At 42.2% G+C, this 27,601-nt stretch overlaps 1 protein-coding gene across 1 annotated transcript in view; it reads right to left on the minus strand.

The window, feature by feature from the left end:
- Positions 1 to 27,601, minus strand: part of PLB1 (phospholipase B1) — a 73,355-nt gene that overhangs the window by 4,613 nt on the left and 41,141 nt on the right. The window contains exons 34-53 of the mRNA XM_034060795.1: positions 24,113 to 24,164; positions 23,888 to 23,968; positions 22,709 to 22,774; positions 22,263 to 22,363; positions 21,329 to 21,410; positions 20,796 to 20,900; positions 19,203 to 19,298; positions 18,011 to 18,082; positions 16,183 to 16,260; positions 14,147 to 14,207; positions 13,156 to 13,214; positions 10,600 to 10,658; positions 9,763 to 9,806; positions 8,466 to 8,565; positions 7,036 to 7,087; positions 5,171 to 5,251; positions 4,027 to 4,092; positions 3,563 to 3,657; positions 2,362 to 2,443; positions 1,000 to 1,104 (exon numbers count right to left, since the gene is read on the minus strand). Coding sequence (XP_033916686.1) covers positions 1,000 to 1,104; positions 2,362 to 2,443; positions 3,563 to 3,657; positions 4,027 to 4,092; positions 5,171 to 5,251; positions 7,036 to 7,087; positions 8,466 to 8,565; positions 9,763 to 9,806; positions 10,600 to 10,658; positions 13,156 to 13,214; positions 14,147 to 14,207; positions 16,183 to 16,260; positions 18,011 to 18,082; positions 19,203 to 19,298; positions 20,796 to 20,900; positions 21,329 to 21,410; positions 22,263 to 22,363; positions 22,709 to 22,774; positions 23,888 to 23,968; positions 24,113 to 24,164 — 1,537 coding nt within the window. The remainder of the gene's footprint in view (positions 1 to 999; positions 1,105 to 2,361; positions 2,444 to 3,562; positions 3,658 to 4,026; positions 4,093 to 5,170; positions 5,252 to 7,035; positions 7,088 to 8,465; positions 8,566 to 9,762; positions 9,807 to 10,599; positions 10,659 to 13,155; positions 13,215 to 14,146; positions 14,208 to 16,182; positions 16,261 to 18,010; positions 18,083 to 19,202; positions 19,299 to 20,795; positions 20,901 to 21,328; positions 21,411 to 22,262; positions 22,364 to 22,708; positions 22,775 to 23,887; positions 23,969 to 24,112; positions 24,165 to 27,601) is intronic.

Below are 27,601 nucleotides of genomic sequence, written 5' to 3' on the forward strand. Positions count from 1 at the left end.
GAGCTGACATAATGTATCTAATAGTGTACTGTACTTGGCATCCCCACTTCACAGTTTTGGTGTCTTCCTAAAACAATGCGATCATATTTTAGCACTGCAAATAACTGTGTGCTGATCACTGCATCTTGAGACCTCCTGTGTAATGCAGCCTGCTCAGCTTCACACAGCAGTTTGCATAACACACCTAAATGCTCATTAAGCCTAGAGTCACAGCTCCTACATGGACACTGCCATTGGTCTACACACCACCTGGTACAGAACTGACAGAAAACTGCTTACTCTTGCCTGCTAACCTTCTATAACTCAAACTTACAACCTTTCAGGTGTTGAAATGTGTGCTGGATTTCAGGCAACATTAAAAACGTGGTCTTCTCCATCTGTGGCAAATAACTGTCTTAGAGAGAATTTGCCTTATCACTGCCTACACAGTGACCATTCTTTGAACTTTGAAGGCTGCCAGAACACAATGGGGATGATATGGTAAAGGGATCATAGTTATGCAAAACTGGGTGGCTTTGAGCAGGATTCATGATGAATATTTGTATCCCTAACAACACTGTGTATATAATGAAGGGATAGAGAAAAAGAGAATCACTGTTTGGTTTCAAAGGCTGCTTCCTGTTTCCAGACTGGGATGAACCAAGCATGCAAGTTCTGGTTTCTGTGTGAAGGAAACCTGAACACATTCCATAACCTAGATCAGACAAAAGTGACATGAATGCCAACCAAGCCCCCAATGGGGGAAGCAATGTGCAGTTAGAGGAAGCCAGAGGGTGCTTAGGTTTAATGTATGACACTATGAATGTTTCCTAAAGCCTTTTAGATTCACAGGCAACACAGTCCTTCCTGTTTTCCCCTTTGCCACTTACTGCAGGTTCCACCCTGTGCCTCTAGACTGTGCGAAGAGAAGAAAACCCATCCCTTGTGGAATCAATCTTACTGACTTGGAGAAATCAAGATACTGGTGTTTGCATAATGGGAAATCAGAACAGGACTCACAGCATCCAGGGGCAACAACGTGTTTCGGAAAAACGGCTGCATGACAACTGCAAAGTCCTTACGCTCTTCGTACCGCCCGCTGCTGATCAGCTGTAAGGCTTCAGCCTGTGCAGAGTTTCATGAGTTGAAACATGAGGTTCTTCTAATATTAGCTATCAAAACCACACATTCTTTCAATGTAGGGAGCTATAAATTGTTAGTGCAAAGCCAGCTTTAAAAGCAGTCCAGGAAACAGCTAAGAAAGTAACTTGGTTCATAAAGAGATGAAAATGCACAAAAGTTAGGATAATTAGAGACATAAAGTTGCTTAAGGAAAAGAAAGCCATTCATAGCTTATAGAAATCAGTGCTGCACTGTTGCAATGAGATTGAAATCTACAAAGAATTAAAAGGAATTAGGCCAAAACTTTTAGAAGTGACAGTGGGGTCAGAATGCAACTTGAGGCCGAAGGACACTTGATTCTTCAGAAAGACACACTTGAAGTAAAGCAAAACTTAAGCATGGAAAAGTTACCTACCACTTTTAAAAACTATGACCATGGACATTCAAACAGATAATAAAAATATCTCATTGTTACTTGTCCCTTTGTGGGTATAAACTCTGATGCTCTTGGTCATATCTCAAAACATTCCTAATCCAGCTTCCTTAGTTAAATGGAAATATCCTCTCTTGTAGGTTTATAGAAGTGTGTTTTGAAATGGGTTTTTGAGCACTGTTCTGAGATTCATTAGACAGTGTCCACTGCCAGAGTGAGAATGGAAGGCTGGAGAACATAATGTGATCTGATACAGTGATTCCTGTATTCATAGGAATAATGATGGAAAAACTTAATGTTCCAGTAGCTATTTATAACCTTTGTTAATTTTGGGTGAATCTTATGCCCAAGGCTATGATAAGTTACTCTTAGATAGCAAGCTGATCCATGGTAAGCTATCTGCGTGCATGCTTTCAGCCTATGGCAAATGAAAGGAATATCAGGTTGGTTTAGTTCATTCCTTCTGCTAACTTACCACAAAACAGCTGATACAAGGTAATTTGTCACCCTTGCAGCGACATTAATTCACGTGAGCTACTCACTGGATTCATAACAAACAAACACATCAACACAAGAGCCATCATCATCCTTTACAGCTGTTGAAACAGCATCTGGAAACTGAATCAAGGTCAAATCATAAAGCAGTGTGGAAAGACTTGCCCTGCTGCTAAGCACTTAGCTGGGTAAGGTAGACTGTGGCCAAGCTGTTTCCCAGTTATCCCCCTCTGTCCTGCTGAGGATAGATATGCATGAGAAGAAGGGAAGTAAGGGAAGCAATATAAAAAGACAGAAGTGAAGATGGCCAGTAATAGAATAAAGATATTTACCTGAAAATCTCTGTTAACTCTCTTCATTTCTTGTAGCTCAGAAGAATTTTCCTCAGGGTTTAAGACACATGGGCAAATGTTCCTTCAATGAAAGAAATGCTGGAATTAAAAGCCAATCTGGAATAGCCCATGCAACTCTTCAGCAATGTGTGTCTGTTTCACAAAGCTTAGGATAGGTGCTCAAAGCTCACATGCAGAGGAAAAGCCACCTCTTTGGCTTAGAAATGGACAGATACAAAAATCCCTACTGACTTCATTTTCAAAGTGAACACCTGGTAAGAACTGCAGGATCCACAACTTGTAAGTCAAACACAGAAGTGTTCAGTATGCCACACATCAGCAGGAAATCACATGTGTTAGAATGGAAAAAAAACCCACATATACCTGAGGGTTTAAAGATACAAAAGACAAACTGTTCATGTAATCTGACTCCTTAGACCACTGTATTTTATTCTGTTACCCCCATATTGAGAGGCAATAACTTGTGCTTCACTGAAGGCATCCTCTTAGAACGTGCTTGGAATGAACATGAAGACATCAAGCCATTATTTTCCCTTCTAATATGTTCCAGTGGTTAATCACTTCTAGTATTAAAAGACCTGTGCCTAACTTCATTTGGATTCATTAGGCATCAGCTTCCAATCACTGGTCTTTGTTATACCTTTCTCTGCTAGACTAAAGAGCCTCTCCATGTCCATGCTGACTCCTGTAAGGTCTCTGCTGCTGTCTAAAACAAGTCCCCCAACCTTCTCTGAATTAGGATTTTTTTTCTCCTCCATTAGGTGTGAAAAGCAGTTCCTGATTGTGCACTTTGCAGTATGCAGCCCAGCCTGCACCATAAGTAATGCAGCACTGAATACAGGCAGAGGCATCAGGGATGTCAGCCTGTCCTGCTGACCAGTGAAAGCCTGAACAAAAAAGGCTTTGGAGTTCAGCAGAACACCACTTCTATGGTGACTTGTGCTGTGACATGCTGCCTTAGAGCTGGGGAGAAAAGTGATAACTCTGCTGTCTACAGGAGTGTGCCTTTTAGCTGAAGTATTGGAAGAAGTAATAGGAAGTTGATGGGAACTAGTGTATCAGGTAAAGGCTGCAGTGCAAGTAGCTTGAAAAGCTTGGTGACAATGCCTGCTGAAGAAGCAATTTAGATTGATCCAAGAAAACAAGCCTTTAAAGGCAAAGACCTGTTTTGTTCACTTACTTTGCAATCAAAGCACACGTTGAAGAGCTTGCTGCAATGTGACGCAGTCCAGAAATCTCTAGTATCTCCACCATGTTGACAAAGACCCTTGGGAGCTGCAGGGATTATAAGAACCAGACATACCAAATCACAGAACCTGATACCACTACAAAGTGAGGAAGAAGTGCCATCCATAGGTCAGGGAGGCAGAGCAAACTGCAATCAATGGCATGTGCAAGGACGATGTATAGGAAGAGGGAGACATATGGTGGATGTGAGCCAAAAACATCCCAGCAGCTTGTACAAACTAGCTGAAATGTTGCTGCAGTCCCTAAGGCATTTCCTTTTCTCTAGGGTAAATGAAACCGTGTTTAGCTATCAGAACTGGCCACAGGGTCCTGCTGTGTTTGGTCCTATCAGAGGTGAGAAAAACCATCAGTGTGCTTGCCAGGAACATAGCTTGCTATGGTGTCTTAAAGGCTTACCTCCTCATAGAAAATATCCAGAGTGTCCTGAAGGTGCTTTACATAGTTTTGCACTGAAAAGGTTTCCTGTGTAATTAAGATAAATAAATAAGGATCAGCCTTCTTTGAGGAACTAAGAAGTTTAACTGTTTTGCACCTGAACAAAGGAGCCCACGGATTCTGCAGTTGCAAGGCAGCCCATGAGAAGATATACTGATGCAATGTTTCCTTAAGCCTTTGTTGGCAGGTATATTTTCAGATCAAGAGGTTTATTGCCACATCGACCCAGGTTATACAGTGTTTGTGTTTCTATGTCTCTAATAGAGTCTCTTAATCTCTGTAGAAAATCCCAAGGTATATAATAAGTCTTGGCAGAGTCTTTGCCTGATGAATGTCTATATAAATCACACTTTTGGATTTGATACTGTCTTTTATGGGATCCAGACCAGCCTAGTCTGCCTTATGAGCAGTGATACCTTTTTATTGTTCTGCCAGTCTGGGGAAATTGCTATGGAGGCCCCACAAAACCCACAGGCAAAACTACTTTGTGACTGTAGTTATAGAGGTGGAGCTGTGGGGGCAAAGGCTCCAGGCAGCAGCCTCTAAAAAACAACAGCAAATAAGAGAAACCTGAGAGAACAGCCGCAGCCATTTCAACAAGCTGTGGTCCAGACCCCCAGTCTGCATCACAGGGACCTTTTCAGAGGGGATGACCACTAACAGCTGCATAAAAGGCATCTTCGCTATACACTGATGTTGTTTCTTCTGGTGTCATTCTGAAGCCAGAGTCAGGCATCCCCAGTGATTATTGCATGGAGATGCTTTCCAGAATAAAACCTCGCTTGTGTCCCCATAATAACATGCCTAAAACACCACACGGCTTGTCCAGGTAAGCTGGGAGACCTCTTGAATTTGTCCTTGGTGCTTTGTTCAGTATGGGGCAGGCTGCTGGGTTTTAAATAATGTGACTCCAGAGCTGCAATGCTCCAGTATTAAAAGCTCTGCACTTGTTTCTGATACAATACAGATGAAAGGAACAGGATTTCTAAGTGCTTTTTAAACAAAGAGGAACTCTGGCTCACTAAGAGAGAGAGAAAGGTTATATTTCCAGGGCTGGTCATTTGCCAAGTGCCTGGATGAGCATGCCTAATTCAGAGATACAAACCTTGTCCAAGCAGTACTGGCATAAGTCGTTGCCTCCAACAAGGACAGTAATCAGCTTCCAGTCTTCCTTGAAGTTAATTTTCTGGTGGCACATAAAATAAACAGATTGCAGCATCCATTGCTTAGGCATGCAGAGGTCACATTCACAAATGGCTGCAGACAGCATGGCAGCACAAAGAAAGGAGATGCTGAATTCAGCTGGCAAAAGGAAAGCATCTCTCCAGGGGGAAAATGTGAACTGTTTGCTAGTCCAGCTGCAATTCACCTTGGAAATTCCCTTCAGCAGATGGGATCTGTCCGGAAAGCCAAGCATGGAAACGTGTTTGTGGCAGCAAGTGCCCCTAATTGAATGTTAGCTTCAGGATAGGGATGGCCAGGGGGGATTTGCCAGCCATGGGGACAGAGCACTGTGGGAATGGATGCTGGAGTGACTCATGGAGCTGTGGAACTGGTGCTGCTGGGGATCCCTGCCAGCTGGGCAAGTATCACCCCACGGGCAGGAGGGGTGAGGGGTGCCCCAGGGAGCAGACAGCTGGATTAAAATAGAAGAGTCCAGGAGGCTGGTGACTTCATTGAGCTCATATAAGGGCAGCTGCAGCATCCACGTCACTGCAAGCTAACAATAGGCGCTTGAGAGCTGGATCTCATCAAAACAGTTTGTAACATTCAGTACAAAGAAAGGAATCAAAGACAACTATTTTTAGGGTAGTGCATTTACATAACAAACATCTGCAAAAGGATCCCACAAATAGAGGGAGGGCCTGGGAATCACCCACAGGTCTGAATTCTGCTCCTTAACCAACGCTTTGCTCCTAAAGCCTTTCATGAAGAGGCAAAGTGTGGCAGGGACTTCCCCCCCCCTTTAAAGATGAACAAAAAGCAGTGGATAAAACCAAGCTCTAGAGCCACATACTATTTTATTGAAGAGCCACATCAGCTCCCTTCACTCTGCTAAACAATCGGTAACATGGAATAACTGACAGTGGGGTGAGCACACAGCATCCATCAAGAGTGCTGGCACAGAGAGACACATGCTTTGACAAATCGTGCTTATTCAGTACCCTCCTTTCCCATTCAGCCTGAGCCAAGGAGCACCAGGCACTCCCATTCCCTCACAGGGTGCTCTCCCTGCACCAGCAGCTCACACCCAGACAGTCTGCTCGAATTCAGCCAACACTTGGAACAGTTTGGCCTTGTTGTTCTCCCAGATATCCTTCCCCCACCCCAAACTGCAGCAGCAGCCATTGAACTGAAAGGGAATCATCCTTTTAGTGCCCTCTGTAGCCCTCAGTGGAACTGGCACAGCAGTCTGTCCCTCAGTGCTACATTCCATCCCTAATAACTGTGGAGTGATAGGGATTCACCCAACCCTGAGGTTTCTGGGCACTGATCAGTCACTTGCCTGTTCAGAGCCAGAGGGTCTAGTCTCCTAGGAAGACTTCAGTTGTCCCCTTCCCAAAATCGCCATTTCCCAGACCCAAGAATGAATAGTGCTATTCATGTTGGTCACCAGGTGCCTGCTCCAGCAGTTTTATACCCAGCCTTTACTACTTCCACTTTGAATGGTGCTGCTCAACTAAAGCAGTCCTGTGATCTTCCCATAACCTTCAGATTTCTCCTTTGCTCACTACCCTCCTGGCTCCACTGCATCCTACACTGCTCTCTGCCTTGTGTGCACCTACCTACATGGATTTCTATGGGCAAATCATCATCTCTTAAAGGCTAATCCCTGGCACATCCATCTTGGAAAGCACACCAGAGACAAGGACACTGACTTTTGTTCCATCACTGCTCAAGCATCCCATCAATTAATGTGATGTTCCAGAGACCATGAGAGCACTGAGGGGTGGCCCAAGTTCCACTTACCGAGCTGCTTCTCATTAACTCCACCAATTCACGTGCTTGGGCTGACATATTGCTAGAGAGAGAACAGAAGCATTTTAGATGCGTGCTTTAAACACACATCATCTTCCTGACCTCCCACTCCTCATTTCAGGGAATATTAGGATCAGCAGAATCAATGCAAGGAAAGCAATACCTCCAAAGGATGAGCAAACATAGGACAAGGATCAGCAGCAGTTGCACAAGTGAATAATCTGATCTGAAAGGGCTTCAGCTAGGATGACTGCCAAGCGGCAGGCAACTGGTATGAATTCTTCCCATCTCAGAGCTGGCTTAAGAGTGTTTTGTTTGTTGAAAACCACTAATGCCCAGATGCACAGAGACATTTATTTGCATAAGTCTCTTTGAAATCTAGTGGGGGAGTTTGATGCTTACACAGAAGTTGGGTACCTAACCGCCCATCCTGATCTGACCTTGAACTCCTACAGCTTGTCTCATGGCTGGAAGGTACTGCTTACACTGTGGAACTGCCAGTCCCAGTCCATCTCTGGGCAGGATGCGCTGTCCATGGGCTGAAGCACAAACCATGCTGAGACACTAGCAGGAAACCTGACCTCCTGGTACACTAGAATAAGACTGTGCTTGAGCTAATGAGCCCTGCCTCCCTTCAGCACCCACACAATGCAGTTACAGTATTTGGACCCCCAGAACTATATTGATTGCCCTAAGTCTTTGCTCAGGGCACCCATGAAGTATTGAGTAGTTATACAGGCTATTCTGAAACTCTTTTGCACTGAATTTACCGACTGTTAAAGGTGTCATAGAAAGTCTTGGAAACAAATTCCATGAGTATCCATAAAGCAAACACAGTGCACACAATACAAGCCCTTACACATTTTGGTTGTTAACAGACTATAGTAGAGTTTTTCTTAAAGAAGAGGATTAATTTCCAGATGCTCATTCTGTTCTTTCTCTTTGCACTGCAAACACAGATAGTTCTTAATGCCTTTAGGGGAGCAGTGGATTTCTATTTGTTAGCTTGAGGCACATTTCCCAGAAACAAAGGAATATATTAAAGATCCTCATGTTTCTTTTTACTCATTACAGATATGGCGTGATAGAGAATCAGGGTTCTATGTACGGAAGGCTGGGCAGAAAAAGGTACTGGTAGAATCAGAAGCGTAACTAAGGCATTGGCTTAGAAATTCTGGGCAGAAGTCAAATAAAGAAAGTAAGTTTCTCCTCCATCTCTAATTTAGAGATAAAAATAAACCCCCCAAATACTGAGTTTTATGAAATAACTTAAAAAACCCAATGAAAAACATCAGGTCACAGAGACATGCTCAGTGCATCAGTAATCAGTATTCACCCAGCCTTAACCTGCACTTCAGAGAGACTCTGGGTGTCCATCAACGCTCACTGCTTTGCCCTCTCTCAGCTGTGACTGTGCTTACCGTGCTGTGGCACCTCTCTGTGCTACGTTGAACCCAGCTGTTTCCATGGAGCTGCCAGTGGAAAAGCCAAAGAGGTCTGGGTTGAACTTCTTCAAGATATCTTCAAAAGGAAAGAGCCACAAGGTTCACCCATGCACAGTACAACCGGCAGCGTTCCCTCCCTCCGAAGCACAAGCAATCGAGTGGTAGGAATACAGACCTGGATTTCCCCCTTGTTCTCTATGACCTTACAGAGCTGCTTTGGAGATTCTACTGTCCGAACTTCACACTGCAACTATTTCTCTCCATGGCCTTGAGGAGTCCTGGCAGCCCAGGAGGTGCACGTCTCATGCAACTCATAGGTATTGAATTTGAATGGCAGTAATCGTGGTTACTTCATGCACCAGGAGCAGATGCTCTGAATACAGCCCTCTAACTCACCCAGATACCCATCAAGATAATTCTATTTATTGCAGAGAAGTAAATTTTAATCACATTTCTAGATTTCACCAAAACCATCAGCAGGGAAGCATGACATTGTTGTTACTATGCCTGTAGTGCTGTCTGAAACCCCTTCAGAGTATCATTCATACTGCATAAGTGAAATGCACCTTCTATTTCTCTTTAAGCACAGCAATGTGCATGGTACAAGACAAAGCATATCAGATTTTATTACCAACAATGTCAGGTATTGTCAAACTGCTCCACAGCTTGGATCACATGAAAATAGATGAACCATTGCGAACCAAGTCCCTTCCAATTTACAGTCACACTGACCCCTGAATAGTTTCTATGGCAACTACAGGACTGATTACACAGAACATAAGACAAGAAATGTATAGGATTTTTAGGGCTTTCTTCAGTGCAATGTAGCAACTTGAAACCATCAGGAGGAACCACAGCCTTGTCAACCCTAGCTAGATGGACCACTAGTTGTTTCATAACCCTTTATTTGCCCACATCCTTTCCAGTCAGTCACTGAAACACAGAAAATGAAACAAGGGAGGAACAGTCCTGCCATGGACTTCAATCACTTTCAGCACATTTACACCTAATAATTTCAGTCAGAAGGATGATACAATCACATGGAGATCCTGTGATGTGGGGGGGCTCAATCTACAGCTACTTTACAAGTCAGGTCAATCTGGGTTTCAGCTGTGACTCACATGAACTGCTCAAACCCACAATAGATGGGTATTTCCCACTGTTTGCAAGGAAAGCATGACCATTTCCACATGTTTCCTAGCATCCACTTAGAGTACTTTCAGAGTAATACTTGCCTTTTGCTTTCCTCACATTGATTTTCCAGGATACTCACTGGGTAAAGTAGTCTGTGTCTCCAGGGTGCCATCACCTCCAATGCTACAAAGGGAAAGAACAAAATCACCAAGTAGGATTAATCCTGCAACCATCTGTCTTATTGCCACCATATGTTGCTCTAGCAGCCCAAGAAAGGAAAGAAATAAAAGACTAACTTCAAAGAGGACTAAGGAGATAAACCACAAGAATTCAGGGAAAGTACTGAAAGGAAATTTCACATTACATCAAGCAGGGAATCAGCTAAGAGAGAAACTTCCAGACGGGGAATAGAGCAAGCTGAGAGAACTGAGTTTTCATAAGGACATGCTGGGATGCCCATCACTGAAAGGCATATTCCCTCACCAAAGTTGGTCCCTGTGACCATGCTGAAGCTAAACTCGTGTGCAGTTATACACAGAAGAGAGACTGCGTTAAACACTCAGTAACCACCTATCTGAAGTTTCTGCAATGCTGATTATGAGAAGAACTATTGCCTCCATCACCCAAAGCTTGTCTGTGTGCAGAGCCAATACATTCTTATATCACTTCTGGCAGTCCCTCCTGAAGGTACCTCATAATCCAGTACCACCAGACACATCAGACTGTGCCTGTAGCAATCAGGTCTGGTTGAAAAAAGCAACAAAATCCCCATAGAAAACAAAAACAAGCAAAAACCCCTGATAAGAATCACTGCCTTTCTCTTCCAGTCCAGACTCCTCCAGTCCCTACCAAGCAATACTTGCTCTCAACATCCTACTCCTTCATTTACATGCTTAAGTATGTAACTACACAGCCAGGTGACCCACAAACTGTGTCTGTGGATGAAAAAGCAAAATGGAAGACTGAGCATTTTCACCTCCAGGAAAGTCCCCTCCAGTCTGTTTGTAGGTCAGATGCTTTGGCTCCTTGGGCAGTCTGGAAAGGATGGAAAGGATAATGTATAAAACACTAGGAGAGAAAAATGCTACACGATTAGGTAAGGCAGACATCGTGATTTGAAAGTGCAGAAGCATTTGGTAACTTTACTCTGCATCCAGACAGCCTCTTGCAGTATCCCAGTTTTAGCATAAGCGATCCATATCCTTAATTCAGCACCACACACTGGCCTCTGCGCAGGCCTGCATGTTGTGTGCTTTAGATTCAAGGGCTTCTCATTACCCTGCATGTTCTGTGCTTCAAATTCAAGGCCTTCACATTGCCAAAAGCAGCTCATCTAAATAGCAGACCATGGAACATCCAGACAGAATGCATCAGACTGTAAGGTCAAGGACATGAGCTTTAGAGCTACTACTCTAATATCGTTTTAGTGATCCACTGGGACCCAGATTAAAACCATCAGCTTTGTATTTGTTTGGATTTTCCTGATGGAAAGTGCTTCATTCTGGCATTTCCTGAAGCTGATTTTGAGAGAGTTAATAACACAGGGAAAAAACCCAACCAAACACTGATTAAAAATTCCCAGCCAGTTTCAGCTGCAAATAAATCAGCAGAGGAGCTGCTTTTAATCTGCCAAGAAAACAGATCTTTGGTGCAAAATCTACTTTTCCTGTGCCAGACCCGGTCTGCCCATCCAATACAAGGACTCGATGAGGTGTAGCAGGGGTTTTTTTGCCAATATAGATAAGCATGTTGGCACAGCTATTGCTTTCACTGTGCATTGGTGCTAGGAAGTCAGACAGATGCATTCCAGCTAGTGACATGACCAAATTCCTGAACATTTCATTAATCTCCAAGTGCATCTGGGCTGAGAGCAGCTTTCCTGCAGTGTGAACTTTAATCTTTCAAAACCAAATAAGACATTGGAACAAAGCTGTGAGGAATCTGAGCAGCTGACAGGACTAGGACAGACCTCTAGCAAGGTCAATACCCTCACTCACATTGAGAACAGCAGTTGTGAAATTGCTTCTGCAGCTTCATAGTTTCTTTGTGGTTTCACTTCAGTTTCTATTCTTCAGAAAGCTGTGGTATCAATTGAGCCATGAACACCCACTGCATTCAGGGCTCTTGTGGGAAATACCAGGAGGAAAATCAATGTCTTAGTGGACCACGACAGATCTTAGCTGGGGCAGTCAGATGGGCCAGGGATGGTTAGGCAGTACAAAGCAGGCACTGCTGCTGGCTGTATGGCACTTTGTACTTGAGGGGTATGTGTATGCGTACACACATGAGGGAAATTGTCTGCCATGTTTTCTGCCCTGCTCCTACCCTCAGTAGATCCCTTACCAAAAAGCCCAATTACGCTTTGCTGTGGCAACAGAAGCTAATAGGAACTGGATGAATAACAGCAGTATGAAAACTGGCTTGCCCAGCTCTTGAGACAGGGAGCTTGAGCATTAACCTGGCCCTGAATGAGTAGGGGTCTCTGAGATGTCTCATGTACTAGAAGAATTAAAATGTAAAAAAGAAGAGATGTGCGCTAGAGCACATCTATAGCACTAGATGTGGGGGAGGAAATCAAGCAATTAATTATGAGAGCCATAGCAATGGGTAGGAGGGAGAATTGCAAGGTCATTACTGAGGTCTTCTAAGAAAAGCTCAAAGCTCAGCAGCGGAGAGGAAAGCCAGGATTACATCAGGTCAAGCAAAATCAGTTTCGGAGCTAGCGAGGAGATGAAGATGTGCACACCTGCCTGCAGATAAACCTGATCATTTAAGGGCTTCAGTACCTCCAACTCCCTCTGAACTCTACAGGAGTTGCTAGAATGAGCACTGGTTTAGCTCAGGAGTTAAAATTCATGGGAACTGCTGACATGAATGTTTGCTTTCATCCCATGCCAGAACAATTCTGTAGTGCTGTGTAATTCTGGAACCTCTCATCAGAAGACTTTGATGCAGGTCTGCAGTATTCCCTGCTATTCTTTCCTGGGGCTTCTCTTTGCTGTGCCTACTCCTTTCAGTTTGCATTTCTTGGTATATATCAGAGTTTTAACTGGAAGATGCCTAAGCCAGGAAGCAGCATCTGAAAGCAGAAGCCTGAGATACAGACATATCAGAATCATCTCGAGTGAGAAGCACGTTATTCTGCAATCAGTTATTTCTACTGGAATTTTCATCAAGATCTCTCAGTTAATGGAAAGTGTCAACTGCTTGCTCTTGGTTTAATGTCAGAAAAGGCTGTTCCTATAAAGCAGACATTTCCCCTTTCAGAAACTGTGAATAAACCGTGTGGAATAGAGAATGTGATCCCATTTCTGTTCTGGCCTGAATTATTTATTACTGGATTACACAAGTGCCAGTGTCACTCATATCCCTTCAGATTATTCCTTTGCAAAGGGACACAGGCAGAGGAATTTCTCTTTGCCAAGCCAAAGCAATTTGATTTCTATCTGATGATGCCTGACATGATCACATCTAGATAGAGACCTAACAATTGCTCTCCTCATTCTAAACATGGGAATACAGCAGTACTCACAGTCAGGGAATCTCCCAGTGCTCCTATGACTTTGATGTCAGCAGGTTGTAGCTCATGTACTAAAAAAGTAGGAGAAATAAAGCAGGATTATTGACAATTGAGACAAAACACAGTTTAACAGAATAAAGTTGCAAGTGTCTCATTCCAACCCAATAGCATTTTTACAGTTTTCCAGGGAAAACAACCCTCAAATTCTGTGTCAGCTAAGCAAGAGGCATAGCTCCTTGCCTTTGCTTGCAACAGTTTACTCAACAAACACAGAAATAAATGGAACTTAAAAGATCTTAGGAAAAAAGTGAAAACAGATTAGATATGTTATGGGGTACATACATTCAATCTCTTTCAATCGGTTTTCAGGTCTGGGTCATAGATCAGATTGGCCACTAACATACCCAGGCAATATTAATCTGCCATGTTGCTGTATATGATACGTGTACGTGACTGTGCTGGTTTTGGCTGGGGTAGAGTTAACTGTGTTCGCAGTAGCTGGTATGGGTCTGTGTTTTGGATTTGTGCTGGAAACAGTGCTGATAACAGTGATGCTTTCATCACTGCTGAGCAGTGCTCACAAGGAGCCAAGGTCTTTCCTGCGTCTCACACCACCCCACCAGTGAGGAGGCTGAGCTGCTTTGCTTTAGTGTGTGCAGCTTTTGCAACTGTCTTTAACTCAACCCACAAATTTTGTCACTTGTACTCTTTTGATTCTCTCCCCATCCCACTGCAGGGAAGTGAGTGGCTGTGTGGTGCCTAATTGGTGGCTGGGTTAAACCATTACAATGATAAATATGCTTGTATTTATCCACAGAGAGCACATCTGCTGTGATGCAGAATTTATTGTGCATGGCAAGACAGACTTTCCTTGCTGCTAAATACATCAGCTTTTACTGTTTGCTTCCCATCTAGGATGGGCAATTTCTAGATCTTACTGTTTTTAAAAACAAAAGGTGGAATTCTTCCTCTTTGTGATTTTAGCTTACAAGTTCTTCCTCACCTGATGTTGGGACACGACTGGATGAAGCCTGTTCGGAACACAACAGGTCACTGCCCCAGTTCTGCAATGGCAAGTTACAAAATCGGATCACATTTATGATATGGAATTCATATATGGTTTCATTGTACAGCAAAGGGCAAAACCAAATTAAGACACAGATCCAAGTTTGGTACCTATATAGCTCAACAGTCCTTTCCTCCTCTTTGTTGAATACTGTCAAAACATTAGTTACTTTTGATGACATTTTCTAACCAAAGCATAAAACCTTTCCAAAGATGAAATATTCAATTGAGAAATACTGCTTATGACAAAATTTCACAAGGAGGATTATTCTTTTCCTCTCTTCTACAGCCTGGAGATATTGTGCATGACCTAGAAAGTGGGGTCTCCAGGTTTTCCATCTCAAAAGTTGTAACAACAAACAAAACAAAAATCAATAACAAAATCCTCTGCAAATCTATAATATTAACTTATTACATTGTATTTTTCCCATGTACCTTGCTAGAAAACTATTATTTTCCTAGAAACTTTCAAAAAGGGCTTGTTTTCACTAAATATAAAATGTGAAGTTTGAAACTTCAAGTTTCTGTAAAGACAGCTATTATCCTCTAAATAATTGAACGTTGCCATGCCAGTGGGATTGGAACCATATGATCGCTAAGGTCCCTTCCAGTCTAAGCCATTCTATAATATATTTGTAGGTGATATCAGGGGTACTATGTTTATTCCACCAGTTGAGGAAATTGAGTGAACCATGCATTGCAGAACATCTTGGTTCACCAGCAGAGACAGCTGATGAATGTTCCACCCACACTTTTTGGTAGTGAGCAACAATACTGTTACTGTTGTGATGGGCAGTGCCTGCAAGAGCATAGAGCTCTATATGCTGATGCAAAAGCAGCCTCTGCTTGGAGCAGGAGGTTGGACTAATATTATCCTGAGGTCTCTTCCAACCCCAATTATTCTGCAATTGCACAGTTCTACCATTGAAACTCCATGGAGCAGTGTTCTTCAGAAAGCATACTTAGTGTTAAAATCATCAAGACAAATTAATGTTTTCTTGTAAAAGAAGATGACTCTGCTATCAGCCATCTAGCTAAAGGCTGGTTGCAGAGGGTAGAAAGGACAGCTGGAGTTATTTTCAGATCAAAGAGAGAACTGTTCCTTTACTCTCTCTTCTGTTTCTTTCCTTTTCCCTATCACTTTAAAAGCTATTGCTGATGAGATTCAGTGGAAGTACAAGATTACCCATTAAAAGTATAACTCTGTCTTTACAGATAAAAATCCTATTTCAGTATTGCAAACTATGCTTGCTGAAGCAAAACCAGCTGTTGCTCTCTGTAATGCTCAAGGCACATGAAGATTTTCATCATTTAGCTGGGGAGGACCCCCAGTATATTGAACTAGACCAGTGCATTAGACTGTCATCTCCAACTACACTTAGTCTGCATGTCTGCAGCCACTTGTCAAGAGCAATTACCTGCCCCATTTCTTCACATACTACACAAAGTTTGTTTCAGCAGTTTCTTTAATCAACCCTGTGATAGTTGCTCAGTCATTGTGGAAAATGAATCTCTTTGAAAATGGATTCCTATCACCTTTGTACCTAACCACATATCCAATATGTAAAGGTGACTGCCCTCTGCAGGTTAAGCTTACCTTACTGCATGGAAGTACAGCAGCTCAAGAAGAGAATATGGAAACCTTCCTCAGATCATTTGGGGGCTCAGGGTTATACATTATCTTCTAGCTACTGTGAGGAACCTGCTATCTGAATTAATGATGCATCCCAGGTACCCTACTGTTGAGCACAGTTTTGGTACAATTGCACCAATTAATTTAATTCTTTTTGTTTGGATTTTAGGAAGAATTTAACATTTGATTACAAATGAAAAAAATGCAATGCAATATAGACTTCTTTTTCTAAAAACTGGTAATAGTTTATCTCATCTATATATTCAGGCTGATGTGTGAACAGTCCCCAGATACAGCTTTGCATACGTCACAGAAAACGCAGCAAAGGATACAACAATTACCTCTATTGGCTCATCAGTGGGCTCCACAGGTAGGTATGTGTAGTTGCTATTCTTGTATGTTGCCAGGAATGGTTTGTCCTAGAGAAAGAGGAATACATAAGAGAAATCAGTTGATAAGCACATGGCACAGACCACAGCAAGTGATATCAGACATCACTAAGAAAGTAAATAGCTAAGGTGAAGAATGGAGATCTGGATTTTGAAACCATGTTCCTTTCTTAAGATTCAGAAGTAAGATTTATGTTCAGCACCTTATGGCAAAAATGACATATACCAGGTCCTGATTAAAAATTAACATTTTCCTCTCCTAATCTTTCATAAATTACTTAGATTTTGTTAGATATTTAATCCTTTTAAAAGATACCCATGTGAAGTCTAGAGAAACCTGGCAGCAGAGGGGAGATGGAAAGACTGATTACTGAAAGGATCACTTGTCTCTCAGAGAGGCTGTATAAATTGCATGGTTATTTTTGTTCCCTTCTAATGCAATGCACATTCAGGAAGACATGCACATTGTATAGGCTAACAAATTCCACTGGGATGTCTCAAGAGCCATTCCAGTAGCTGCACAAGGAGGTAAAGCACTAACATATGTGATTAGAAGACCCACTATTCTTTTATTTGCAGGGTTTTACCCTTCTTTAAGTTGCCTCAATACAAACTAGTTTCCATGGTTTGTTGGGCCCTTACAATCTGTCATACCTGACATTTTGATGGCCATGACTGCTTAAAGCAGATAGAATTTTAAACCTGCAGTGAGCAACTGTGGGAACAATAAATGGAATTTGTGGGTGTCAGAATGTGAAATAATTCACTACTCCTTCAGTAACACAGGCAGTGAAATCCCCTGGAAACAGTTTATTTATTCCTTTGTATCACTGCCACAGAGCTTTCTGTGCAGGGAAAGCTACTGGCACTTCCATCAGTGACTTTCCCAAAGCACTGTGGGCTTACCATTTCTGAAAACAATGGCCATGTATTCTTTGCAAGGGCTACTAAACTTTGCTGTGCCTACTTCTGAATAGGAGTAGATGGAGGGAAAGAAGTAGAAAATCCACATATTTTGGCACTGAAGAAGTTGCTAAGTTAATTTAAGCTGCCTGGAAGGAATACTGGGTAAAATTAAAGAGGATCAATTTAAGTGAATCTGAGGACTTCTGAAACATGCCAACTAATAACTCTCAGATCTTCCTTTTTTGACCGGATGGATGTGATATGGACAAAATCCTCCTCTGTGACTTGAATGGCTGTCTCCAGACCCGAGATAACAACTCAGCTCTCTGATCTGTTCAGTCCTTTGGCCTCCTTGTTGAAACTGCCAAAGAGAGGGAGCCAATTATTGCTGACTGCAGTGGTTATTTCCACGTGCTGATACCTAGCAACTGTACTGCAAGTTCAGCAGCTTGTTTTATAACTGCAGAAGCAGCTTCCAAAGAGTCTGAAGTATCCCTGTTACGGATCAGGCCAGGAAAAGCAGCCTGGCACTAGCTCAAGAGATAACAGATACGGGGGTTGATTCTGATGGGAAAGTTAATGCAACATATTCTGTTATTTGCTGTTTGACCTGCCTCTGTACTTCACAGCAAAACAGAACCTTTGCTACAACTAAACCCACACCAATCAGCATGTTGTCAGTATTCATGGCACAGTAAAAAAGGCTGAGGGACACCAGAGCAGCTATATGAGAGCATCTGCTCACTCGCAGGTAAGCAGAGAACCAAAGTCTCCAGTAAGCTTGTTCCAGACATCCCAAACCCCCACTCTCTGCAGTAGCTACAAGCACACGCAGCCTCCTGATGCTCAGCTTCCACAACATGGGTATATTCACCTGAGTTGGACAGTTGAGGACAATGTCAGCCATGAGATCAAACGAGTCAGCTTTCTGATGTACAGGTTGTAACTAGAAAGGAAGACAACAAAAACCCCATTTTGTAACCATGTTGGCTCATCTTACATTTGTATAACAAGTCTAATTTAACAGAACCTCAATATAGCTTTCAGCTTTATATAAAACTGCCTGTATTTACAGACCTTGATTTACCCAAGGCTGAAATGCATCTGCTTCTCAAAAAGAACATGGCAACTGCATAACAACAGAACAACTCCAGAAAGAAGCTTAAAATGGGAAGTAGAAAGCTACACTGGATCAGTTTAAACTCCTGGAGGATTTTGGCAGGCACATGAAGTACCTTGGGATTTGGCCAGGAGGCAAGGTCATAAACTCTTTTCTCTTACATAAAAGACAAGAGGCTAAGAGTCCTTCAGTTTTTATCACTAAGCTGCATGATGGCATCTCCAACAAAAGGCTGTTCATGCATAGAAGATTGAACCAAATTTAATTAGAGGTACTGCAGGATGATTGCAAGCAATTGTGTCAGCTGTTAAGACATTACCCCAAAGTATATAAAAGTTACCATCCAGGATCCAAGATGCTTCCAACTGCATATTGCACTGCAATGCAACGCTAAAATGGGTTTGCTTAAGCAATCTTTAACAACTCATTTTCATTAAGTTTTACTCACTTCCAAAGGTAGTAAAACTAAACTGAATTAAAGCCACTTTAATTCCCAATGAGACATTCACAACACATGGATTTAAAACAAACTTCTAAGTAATCCATTTTAAATTGACGTATGCAGTTACAATTCTTTATTTGGTAGTTTCCCATAGCAGCCCATAGAAACATCATCCTTACTGAATGCTACCCTGCCTTTCATGACAATGGGTGAAGTAGGCTTGAAGTCCCTCAGCTGTAATCACTGTATGTATGTATGTATTTATGCATGTATGACTGCGATCATGCACATACAGCATCCCTCTCCTGCACATACACTTTCAGAAGCAAGAGATTCTAGGCTGAGAGCAGCACCAAATATGGAGGGTATGTGACTAGTTAAGAAGAAACAAGCACAAGGTCCAGCACTATCCAGGCTTTCATTGCAATGTTTATTACAGAGATTATTTCAATGGTAGTAAGGTCTAGGTAAAGACCACATTATATGCAGAGCCTGTCACCTTACCAGTGCATTCCAGAGAGCCTTGGCAAGCTGAGCATGACCTTTCTGGTTTGGATGGAAGCAGTCAGGTGCAAAGTAGGAGATATCTGGATGCCCATCCTACAGATGAAAACATAAGGACATCTGAGTGCAGAAGAATCCACACTGCTCCAACTTGGGGTTGCTGAGGCCAAGTCAGAGCCAGTAATGAGAGGTTCATGCTACTTTTGCTTGCTGATCCAATACAGAATTGTCTCATGATTACCTGGTGATACACAGTGTACTTCAGCAGGTCCATGAGCTACCAGAAACACTTAACTAGAGATGTTTATGTGCCTCCAAGAACAGATCTAACCAGAAATAGAAACCCCACCATTTTCAAATCTGTGTTTAGCCTCCTCTGAGCAAAGCTTTACTTTAATATAGATACTGGAGCATCTGAAGGAAATGGAGTTTGGACATTTAAGTATCTTGGCTTTTGTGTGAGTACTGAGATGAGGAGCTTAGGTCACAGATGACTGAAACAAGATTTTGTCTGATCAGCGTGGTTCTTCCTCAAAACTTGAGCAGGTTTCAATTCAGTGTGTTTAGGCTAGCCTAGAAGAAGATTGCTACCAAAATTTGCATCTGTATCTTTTGCCATGTTTAGAGGCAGAGTTTTCAGTTCAGGAACATATGAATGTTGTGTGAGATAAGAAGAATAGAAAACAGCGTCCTGAACGTCATTAAAATCTGAACTAAGGCTTGTGAGACTATAAAATGTTCAGAAATATTTTGCTGCTGCTTCTGTTTTCATGTCTGTGTTCCCTATTTCAGTACCAAAACAATGTGGGATAACTTCACAGGAACCAGCTTCACCAAAACAACAAAAACCACAAACCCTGTCTGGTTTTCCTGTGAAGGTTTCCACCAGCATCTAAACTTTTCTACCTTGTCCCTGGCTGTTGCTGGCAGTTTCAGGATCAGTTCAGTTCAATTATTACAGAGCAATCTCATCTCAATATTTTGCCCCATCCACTCTTAGTTCCAGGTGAGATGAAGAAGTGCAGAGACATGTGAAAATCTGCAAGTGGAGTTTCAGTTTCAGAGGTTTGGGTCATTTTCATCCTTTATAGCTTACTGAGACTTACAACTCAAGGAACTGAAATATAACTGCCAGTAACAGGAAAAAGGACTCTACATAAAACTGTTACTTCCACTAGATCATATGTAAACTTCTTTTTCTGTCAGAGACAGAATAATGAGTTATGGGACATGAAGATGAGGTGATGCTGTAGTCTCCAGTGTGCAATGCAGCAGTGCTGCTTTAAAAACTATAACTTTGTACCTCTGGCTTTATTAATCATGTTGTATGCTCAGACAGAAAAGTATTTCTGTACCCTTGAGAACCAACCTCTTCATTCAGGTTTTGCTTCCTTTTCCCAAACAGTAATTCATATTACATATACTGCATAGTATGTAAAACAAAGAACTGCTGAGTATAGGAAGAAATCTGATGAACTATGCCAAAAAGCAACCAGTTTTAATAAGAGAAGCACAGAACAAGATGAAAGTATTCTCTATAAGTTAGATATGCACACTTAGTCCTTTGCATGCAGAAGCCTCTTTAGATTGTACCTGACCAAGAGGAATCTTGGGATTTTGGAGGAAAGGCTGGATGACCACTGTGAAATTGTCATGAGTGTCATATCTGCCAGACTCCAACAGTGTCCGAATTCCAAGCTACAAGAAACAAAAAACCATCACCGATAATCCATCAACATCTCTGCATCATAGCTGTGGGTTTGGTGGGTTTGGTTTGTTTTCTGAAAGCACATGAATTAAAAGGAGGTTTTACTTGTTAACTGAAATAGCCACAGATGTTGGCAAATGTGGCTTGAAAGTGGCTGAGAAGGCTGGAACACAATACTGTTGGGAACAGGGCTTTGGTAACTAAAGTCCCACCTATCCATCTGTACTAGGAAACAGAGTTCTTCTGAAGAACTTTGCTGCTGGCTTTAGACATTTGGTGTTTTGGGTAGCACCAAATTACCTTCTCCTTAGCTCATAGGGCCCATATGGGTAAAATACTGCTATAATGTGTTGCTTGGTGATGAAGAGCTCACCTCAAATGGAAATCAAGTTACTGCACCAACTCTTGATAAACATACCTGGTAATCTCTGGTGGCTTCCTTCACCATTGATAGATTTAGTGAGTTTTCTTCTTCTGCGAGAACACAACTGCACAGATAACTGTGGGAGAGGTTAGAGGGGAAAACAGGAATAGAGAGAATTAGAGTTCTGAGGATGCACAAGTCATCCTTTGCCACCCAACATCCTCGTGACATGGGAGCAATAAGGAAACCTGTACAGTTGTGTTTCTGTGGAAATGGCTTATCATCCTTGCTGTTGTTCACCATTCCAACCCTTAGTCTTATGTTCTACCTCATGTGAATGGTGCTACCCTAAATCAGTTTGATTTCACTCCCAGGTAAATCAAAGTAAAGTACACTGTACTTTGTGATAGCTTGTCCCTTTCATTACACCTCGGCATCCAAAGGTCCTGCAGCTTGACGAAGGCACATGTCAGTCCCTCTGAAACTAGAAAATAGATCTTTGAAATGTACTGCCTGCATTACCTCTGAGCTGGTACCTTTCCAATCAACAATTCCTTTTGCATTGCCAACACAAGAATTTGTCTCTGTCTGGAGGGTCAGCAACGAATGCAAATTACCCATTGCTATAAAGCCTCTACAACAGGAGAAACCTGTGTACTCTGCAAACACTTCACATTCTGTAAAAGGCCTGAAAACCCAAACGCTTGTGAACTTCAACCCCACCTTGAGAACCCTCAGGGAGGTGTATATTGTGTACCACAGGAAACCTTCCAGCTCTGGACATGGACAAAATACATGGATTCTCTGACAACACTAAGGTCAAAGCCAAGAGAAGGCAATGCCATCAGGAGGGTGATGTCTGCACTGCATGGACTGTAGTGCTACCATTGATCATCAGTTCAAATGAGGAGAGAAGCGTGGAATAAGAACATGCTTTCTCACTACGGACAGTAAGCTTAGGTACAAGAGGAAGTCAAACAAGTCTTACTCTGCCATGTAAGTGGGGCACTGAACTTGAGTATCCACAAACAGCTGTCTCAGAGGGTGGAGGTCCATCACTTCAACCAGACTCACTAAAGCTTTCGGAACCTGAAAGGTAAGTTAGACTTTAACTTAGAAGCAACTGATTATGCAGCCCATGCTGCATTTATTTTAGGGAAAAAAAATAAAGAAAAAAGGAACAATTCCTCCCCAAACTCAGCTTTTGATCCCTCTCCAACACCACGGCCCAGTATTACTGTCTGCCTTTTCAGACTGCATCTCACTACTCTCAGATTGACAAGACAAAAGGAAATGCTTTTGTAGGAGTCGATGGAATACGCTTGGTGCCAGAATGGGAAACAACATAACAAAAGCAAACAAGCAGAAGAGTTAGCACTGGTCAGTCATGTGCCAGTACAAGCTAGAATGCAAGGACAATTTCACAGCACTTGCCTGCTCGTGCAGAATATCAAGAGTTTCTTGAATCCTCCTGGTGTAATTCACAGCTGAGTAGTGATCCTGAGAGAAACAGAGAGATTACTGCTAAGTGCAGACACAAGGTATTTGGGTTGGGAGGCTGGAGAATCACATTAATTCACTTTCTTTTCTGGCACACAACACTGTGGTCGTTCGACTGCTCTTGCTTCTTTCTAGAGACCAGGTATTTTAAGCATATCAATTAATCCAAAATGTAGACAGTCTGGGTGAAACTTTAGGTTTAAAATAAACCTTGTTGAGGAGCAGTATATTTAACTCAAATCCACTGGGTCCTTCATGTAAAGATGCAGGAAGGAACCCAACCTGAATGCGTGCTGAACAGCATAAACCAAGCAGCCATAGGTGTGCTCAGAGCCAGCTGATAAGCTCTCATAAAATGAGGTGAAATCATTGCTAATCAAGGTCATAGCTATAAATAAAGCTGTAAAACTTGACGGTAGCAGCAAAGATGCCTAATGAGGCTCCTGAACAAGCAGCAAACTTCTCAAGCACAAGGAGGGTACAGAAGAATTGAAAATGCTCACAAGGATTTAGCATTTTAAAGGCAAGAGAGTAAAAGCTGGCAGAGAACGGTGGCCTCTCCTAGCCACCTGCCCACTCAGCTCCCATGATCTCCTTATGGCAGCCCTAAAGGCTTCTCCGCAATCCAGAGAAGCATCAAATTCAAATGATATTGGACACTGAGCAACTTCCCTAATATGCACCTTACCCGTTCCTAGTACCTTCCTACACTGTGACTTACGGGGTAATGATTGCTGTAGGATTGGAGCAGTGGTAGTTCAAAGCAGTACAGTTGTTTCTTGGATGTCTTAATGATGCTGTGCTAGCAGTAGAACAGTTACCACATCAGAGGAGTGAAGCTTTTCTTCCATTTTTTGCTCATGGTCAAAAGACAGTAGCAAAGACAGTGATTCTTACCTTGGAGTAAGCCAGAGAAAACAAAACCATCCGATGCTGTAACTAGTTTTATATCAGGGCACTGTCAGCAGCAACCCCCATCAAAACATACAGCAACACATATATAACTCATGTTATCTCTGTGAAGGGTCTAAGGATCCATGGATTCCCTCTGAAGTGTTTCTACATTCACATCACAATCCCACTACACTTTCAGTTAACCAGTTTACTACTCACAGGGTCCTTGCAATAGTTGCACAGGTCGTTGCCTCCGATATGTACTGTTATCAGCTTCCAGTCAGCACTGAAGTCAATTCTCTGTGCAATAAGGAAGAAAATAACAAGCCTGAATCTCCTTGACTTTTTGATATGCACATGGTATCACTGTAGGTGAATGTATTGTGTGAAGCAACACCTGTTTCTTTTCATGCTGTAAGATTAAAGGAGTCCCAGGCAACTTACAGGATCAGTTTGCATTAGTCTCAGAAGATTCCTTGCTTGGGCTGGTAAGTCCCTGTGGAGGAAGACAACTTGTGAGTGAAAGAAGCACCTCTATGGAAAGCTCAACATTAACGCTCTTCAGACATCTTAAATCGAATTGTCAGATATCATAAGGGTTGAGTGAGGAGACAGTACAATACTCATGTTGCTGTGATCAAATCACAGATTCGTATCTTTGTGGAAAATCAATATCAAATTGAGCTTGAATCCTGATTTCTCTCAAATTCAATAATTAATCTGGAACCATAAGTTTAGCTGCTTTTACAGTCTTAGCACATAAACCAGCTGAAAAGCCAGACACAGGAACATGTTTGTAAGCAAATGAGGTGGCCTGTTTAGAGCTAGGTGGCCATCAGTCTATTCCTCCTGGACTAAAACAACAAGGGAAACCCAAGTCCCCATATTTAACTGATCTCTTGAGCAACATTTGTGCATAAATCACAGCTCATCCCCCTGCAAAGCTGAAGTGTTTCAGAGTTCACTGTGCACACCTCCCTCATTTCTGTAGCCTGCACTGAGTCAATACTTCATTTTCATCTATGTAAAACATCTCTCTGCACGCTGCCTTTCAGGGTAAGTAAAACCCAAAGAAACTTCCCAGATTGTCCAGGCAGGTTAAAATGACAGACTTGCTCTTTTCCAAGAGCCAAGTGAGCACTCCCTCTCTCTTTTGTTTATACACACACATATACATTAATATCTATCTATATATATATATATATATATACTTCTATGAATTTTGAGTTACTCAGACTGAATGCTTCAACCTTGTTTGACTGCCCTGACATGCTGATCCTCAAATATGCATAGAAAAGAGAATGTGGTTGGAAAGCTTCAGCCTTCCAGGCAGCTTTGTACTATGGTATGAGCTGCATCTCCCTCCAGGCTCTTGTTAGAAACACTTCACTGGCTGTCTGTCATTTCTGGAAGCATTTCAGCCGACATTAATAAGCATGACACTTGTTCTGTATGGCAACCAGAGCTTAGATCTCTGTTGCAATACCATGTTTACTGGGGGAACAGAAGATCTCTCTCACCACCCTTCTCCAACTGAATACTGGTCTAACACTAACATAAGAGTATTTACTGTGCAATGAATCCTGTCATACATCTACTTGTGACACAGACACTGTAGGCATGTAGTAGTTCTGTTCACTGTTACCTTTGTCCAATGTCATAACCTACTTATTTATATCCTAAAGCTGTCACAAATCACAGGTGGTCACAGTTTTCTTCTGTTCTTACTATGGAAACCCCTAAGCTAGGGCATCAGTTTGAATACTGATGCAGAGGAAAACAGCACCTATTGAGCTGCCTGTCTGCAACACCTCCATTTTCTCATGCAGTCACTGAAATGCTGGTGCATCCTGAACCAATGCAGTCAGTAAGATCTAACGTGAACGAAGCAGTGCCAGCAATCACCCATCCCTGAGCTGCACTTTCCACCAAATACAGATCCTGATCAACAGAAACAGTTTGCTAATGGGAAATACAGATATTTACAGTTCTTATCACCTGTTCTCTACTCTCAGTCCTGAATTCTCAACCTCCTTTTTTATCACGTGAAACTGGAGAACTCAGCCAGGCTCTGCTTCAGCAACATGCTTCAGATCTATCCTTAACTCCAGCATGTACGTAAGCACTTTGGCAATGAATGCAGATAGGCTTAGGTCTGATTCAGATCCTGCTGAATGAGACCTGCATTGCTACATTGCCACCAAGTTAACACAAAGCAGCTAGTGATTTCATTTTAAGACACCCTTACAGCTGTTTTCCAAAGGCTGGTAAGGGTTCAGAACTACCTGATTTTAGAGAAGTCCCAGTACTTCTGGAAAGCAGTTTCCAGATTGGTACCCAAAAACAAGAGAGGCCACAGAACAGTTCTAAAGTACCAACTTTAGCTCTTTTTGTGGGCTTTTTTTGCCCTTTGAATCAGAGAAAAACGAATAGTTTTGGCTGATGAAGAATAAATGCTGGACTGCATCATCATTCCAGGACCAAATACCTAAAGCAGGAGAAACAGTTCCCTATGTTTTAATACATTTCAGTGTTCAACTAGGATGCATCTTCTCAGGTGCATCAAGAGCCAAAACAGAACAAAACAGACAAGCAGATGTGACAACACAAAACCCCAAAAGAAGCATCTCAGAGTTCAGGGATACTAGTGAGGTAGCTTACAGGGCTTTACTTTGCACACCTTTCTACAGAGAGTCACAAGACAGAGAAACAACAGAAGACTAGCAGGAATCTGGGACTATTTTTGTCTGCATCTCCTTGCTGGATGTTTACAAAGCATGGCTGCAGAACACAGATAGCTCCACTTCATCATGTTTGTCAAGTCCAGTTGCTTGTATGGGAAGACAGAAGACTAATTGGTATAGATGAAGTACACAATTTTTCATTAGACTAATGTGCATCAACTCATTTCATTCAGCTAACGTTAACATCTTGGTTGCTACTGATACAAGCTGCTTGAAGCTTTATGGGTGACTTAAGAGGCTGTATACCCCGTTTCAAATCTTCCTACCACTCAAAAAAGCCTGTTTAGGGTTTAACTGACACAAAATACAAACCAGGCACCTATCTTATTCTTCCCTATAACAAGCAAAAGCTGAAACTAATCTGGATAAATGCTGCATTTAGAAGTATGGAAATAAATCCTCCTTGATGGCTGAATCAGAGCCATAACCCTTGCACGTTTCGCTGACAGGCAGATACACTGAGTCATCACTAGGAAATAAAATGCCTTCTTCTCTCAGGTATGGGCAGCTGTAGGATGTATCAGGGCACCTAGCAGACTGTGTCTCTCGGTAAATAAAAGCATTTACTGAGATTGCTGGTATGAGTCAGGATTACTCAAGGCCTGCAGGAGAGCAATAAAAATATCCAATAAAACCTTACAATCTTTGCTTAGATACAACAAACTCAACCACTTCACTTAGCTTCTGAGCTTCACTTCCAAGATCTCTTTGGGAAGTAAGAGGGATTTTTTCCCTTAAACAACCAAAATAATATCTGGGTAATAGCAAGTAACAATGTCAAATCCAGGCATGGTCTGCCAGAACCTGTGCCCAAACTATGACTGAATTCCATCTATTTTGTTAATTAAGCATCACTGACTCCTTCAGTAAGAAGCCAGGGATTTCTAGGATAAGAAGTATAGCAAAGCTCAACTCATGCAGCCTCCCAGGTGTGACTATAAGCAAAAAGCCAAATTCGGATGACCGCAAGACATGACAATCCCTATTACATTGGCAGAACTGGTTGCAACTGCACCAGGTCTGCAATGCACCAAACCCCATATATGACCATCACTAACTCTTCAGATTCAAGACTGTGGCTGCTCTTTTTACTCTCTTGTGTCTACCCCTGCTTGTTTATTCAGAAACCTGAGGCTAGAATGATGAAAGATTTCATCTACTTTTTCTCCTATCATCTCTTTAACATTTC

Source organism: Melopsittacus undulatus, chromosome 3 (assembly GCF_012275295.1).
Source record: "Melopsittacus undulatus isolate bMelUnd1 chromosome 3, bMelUnd1.mat.Z, whole genome shotgun sequence".
Classification (NCBI taxonomy): Eukaryota; Metazoa; Chordata; class Aves; order Psittaciformes; family Psittaculidae; genus Melopsittacus; species Melopsittacus undulatus.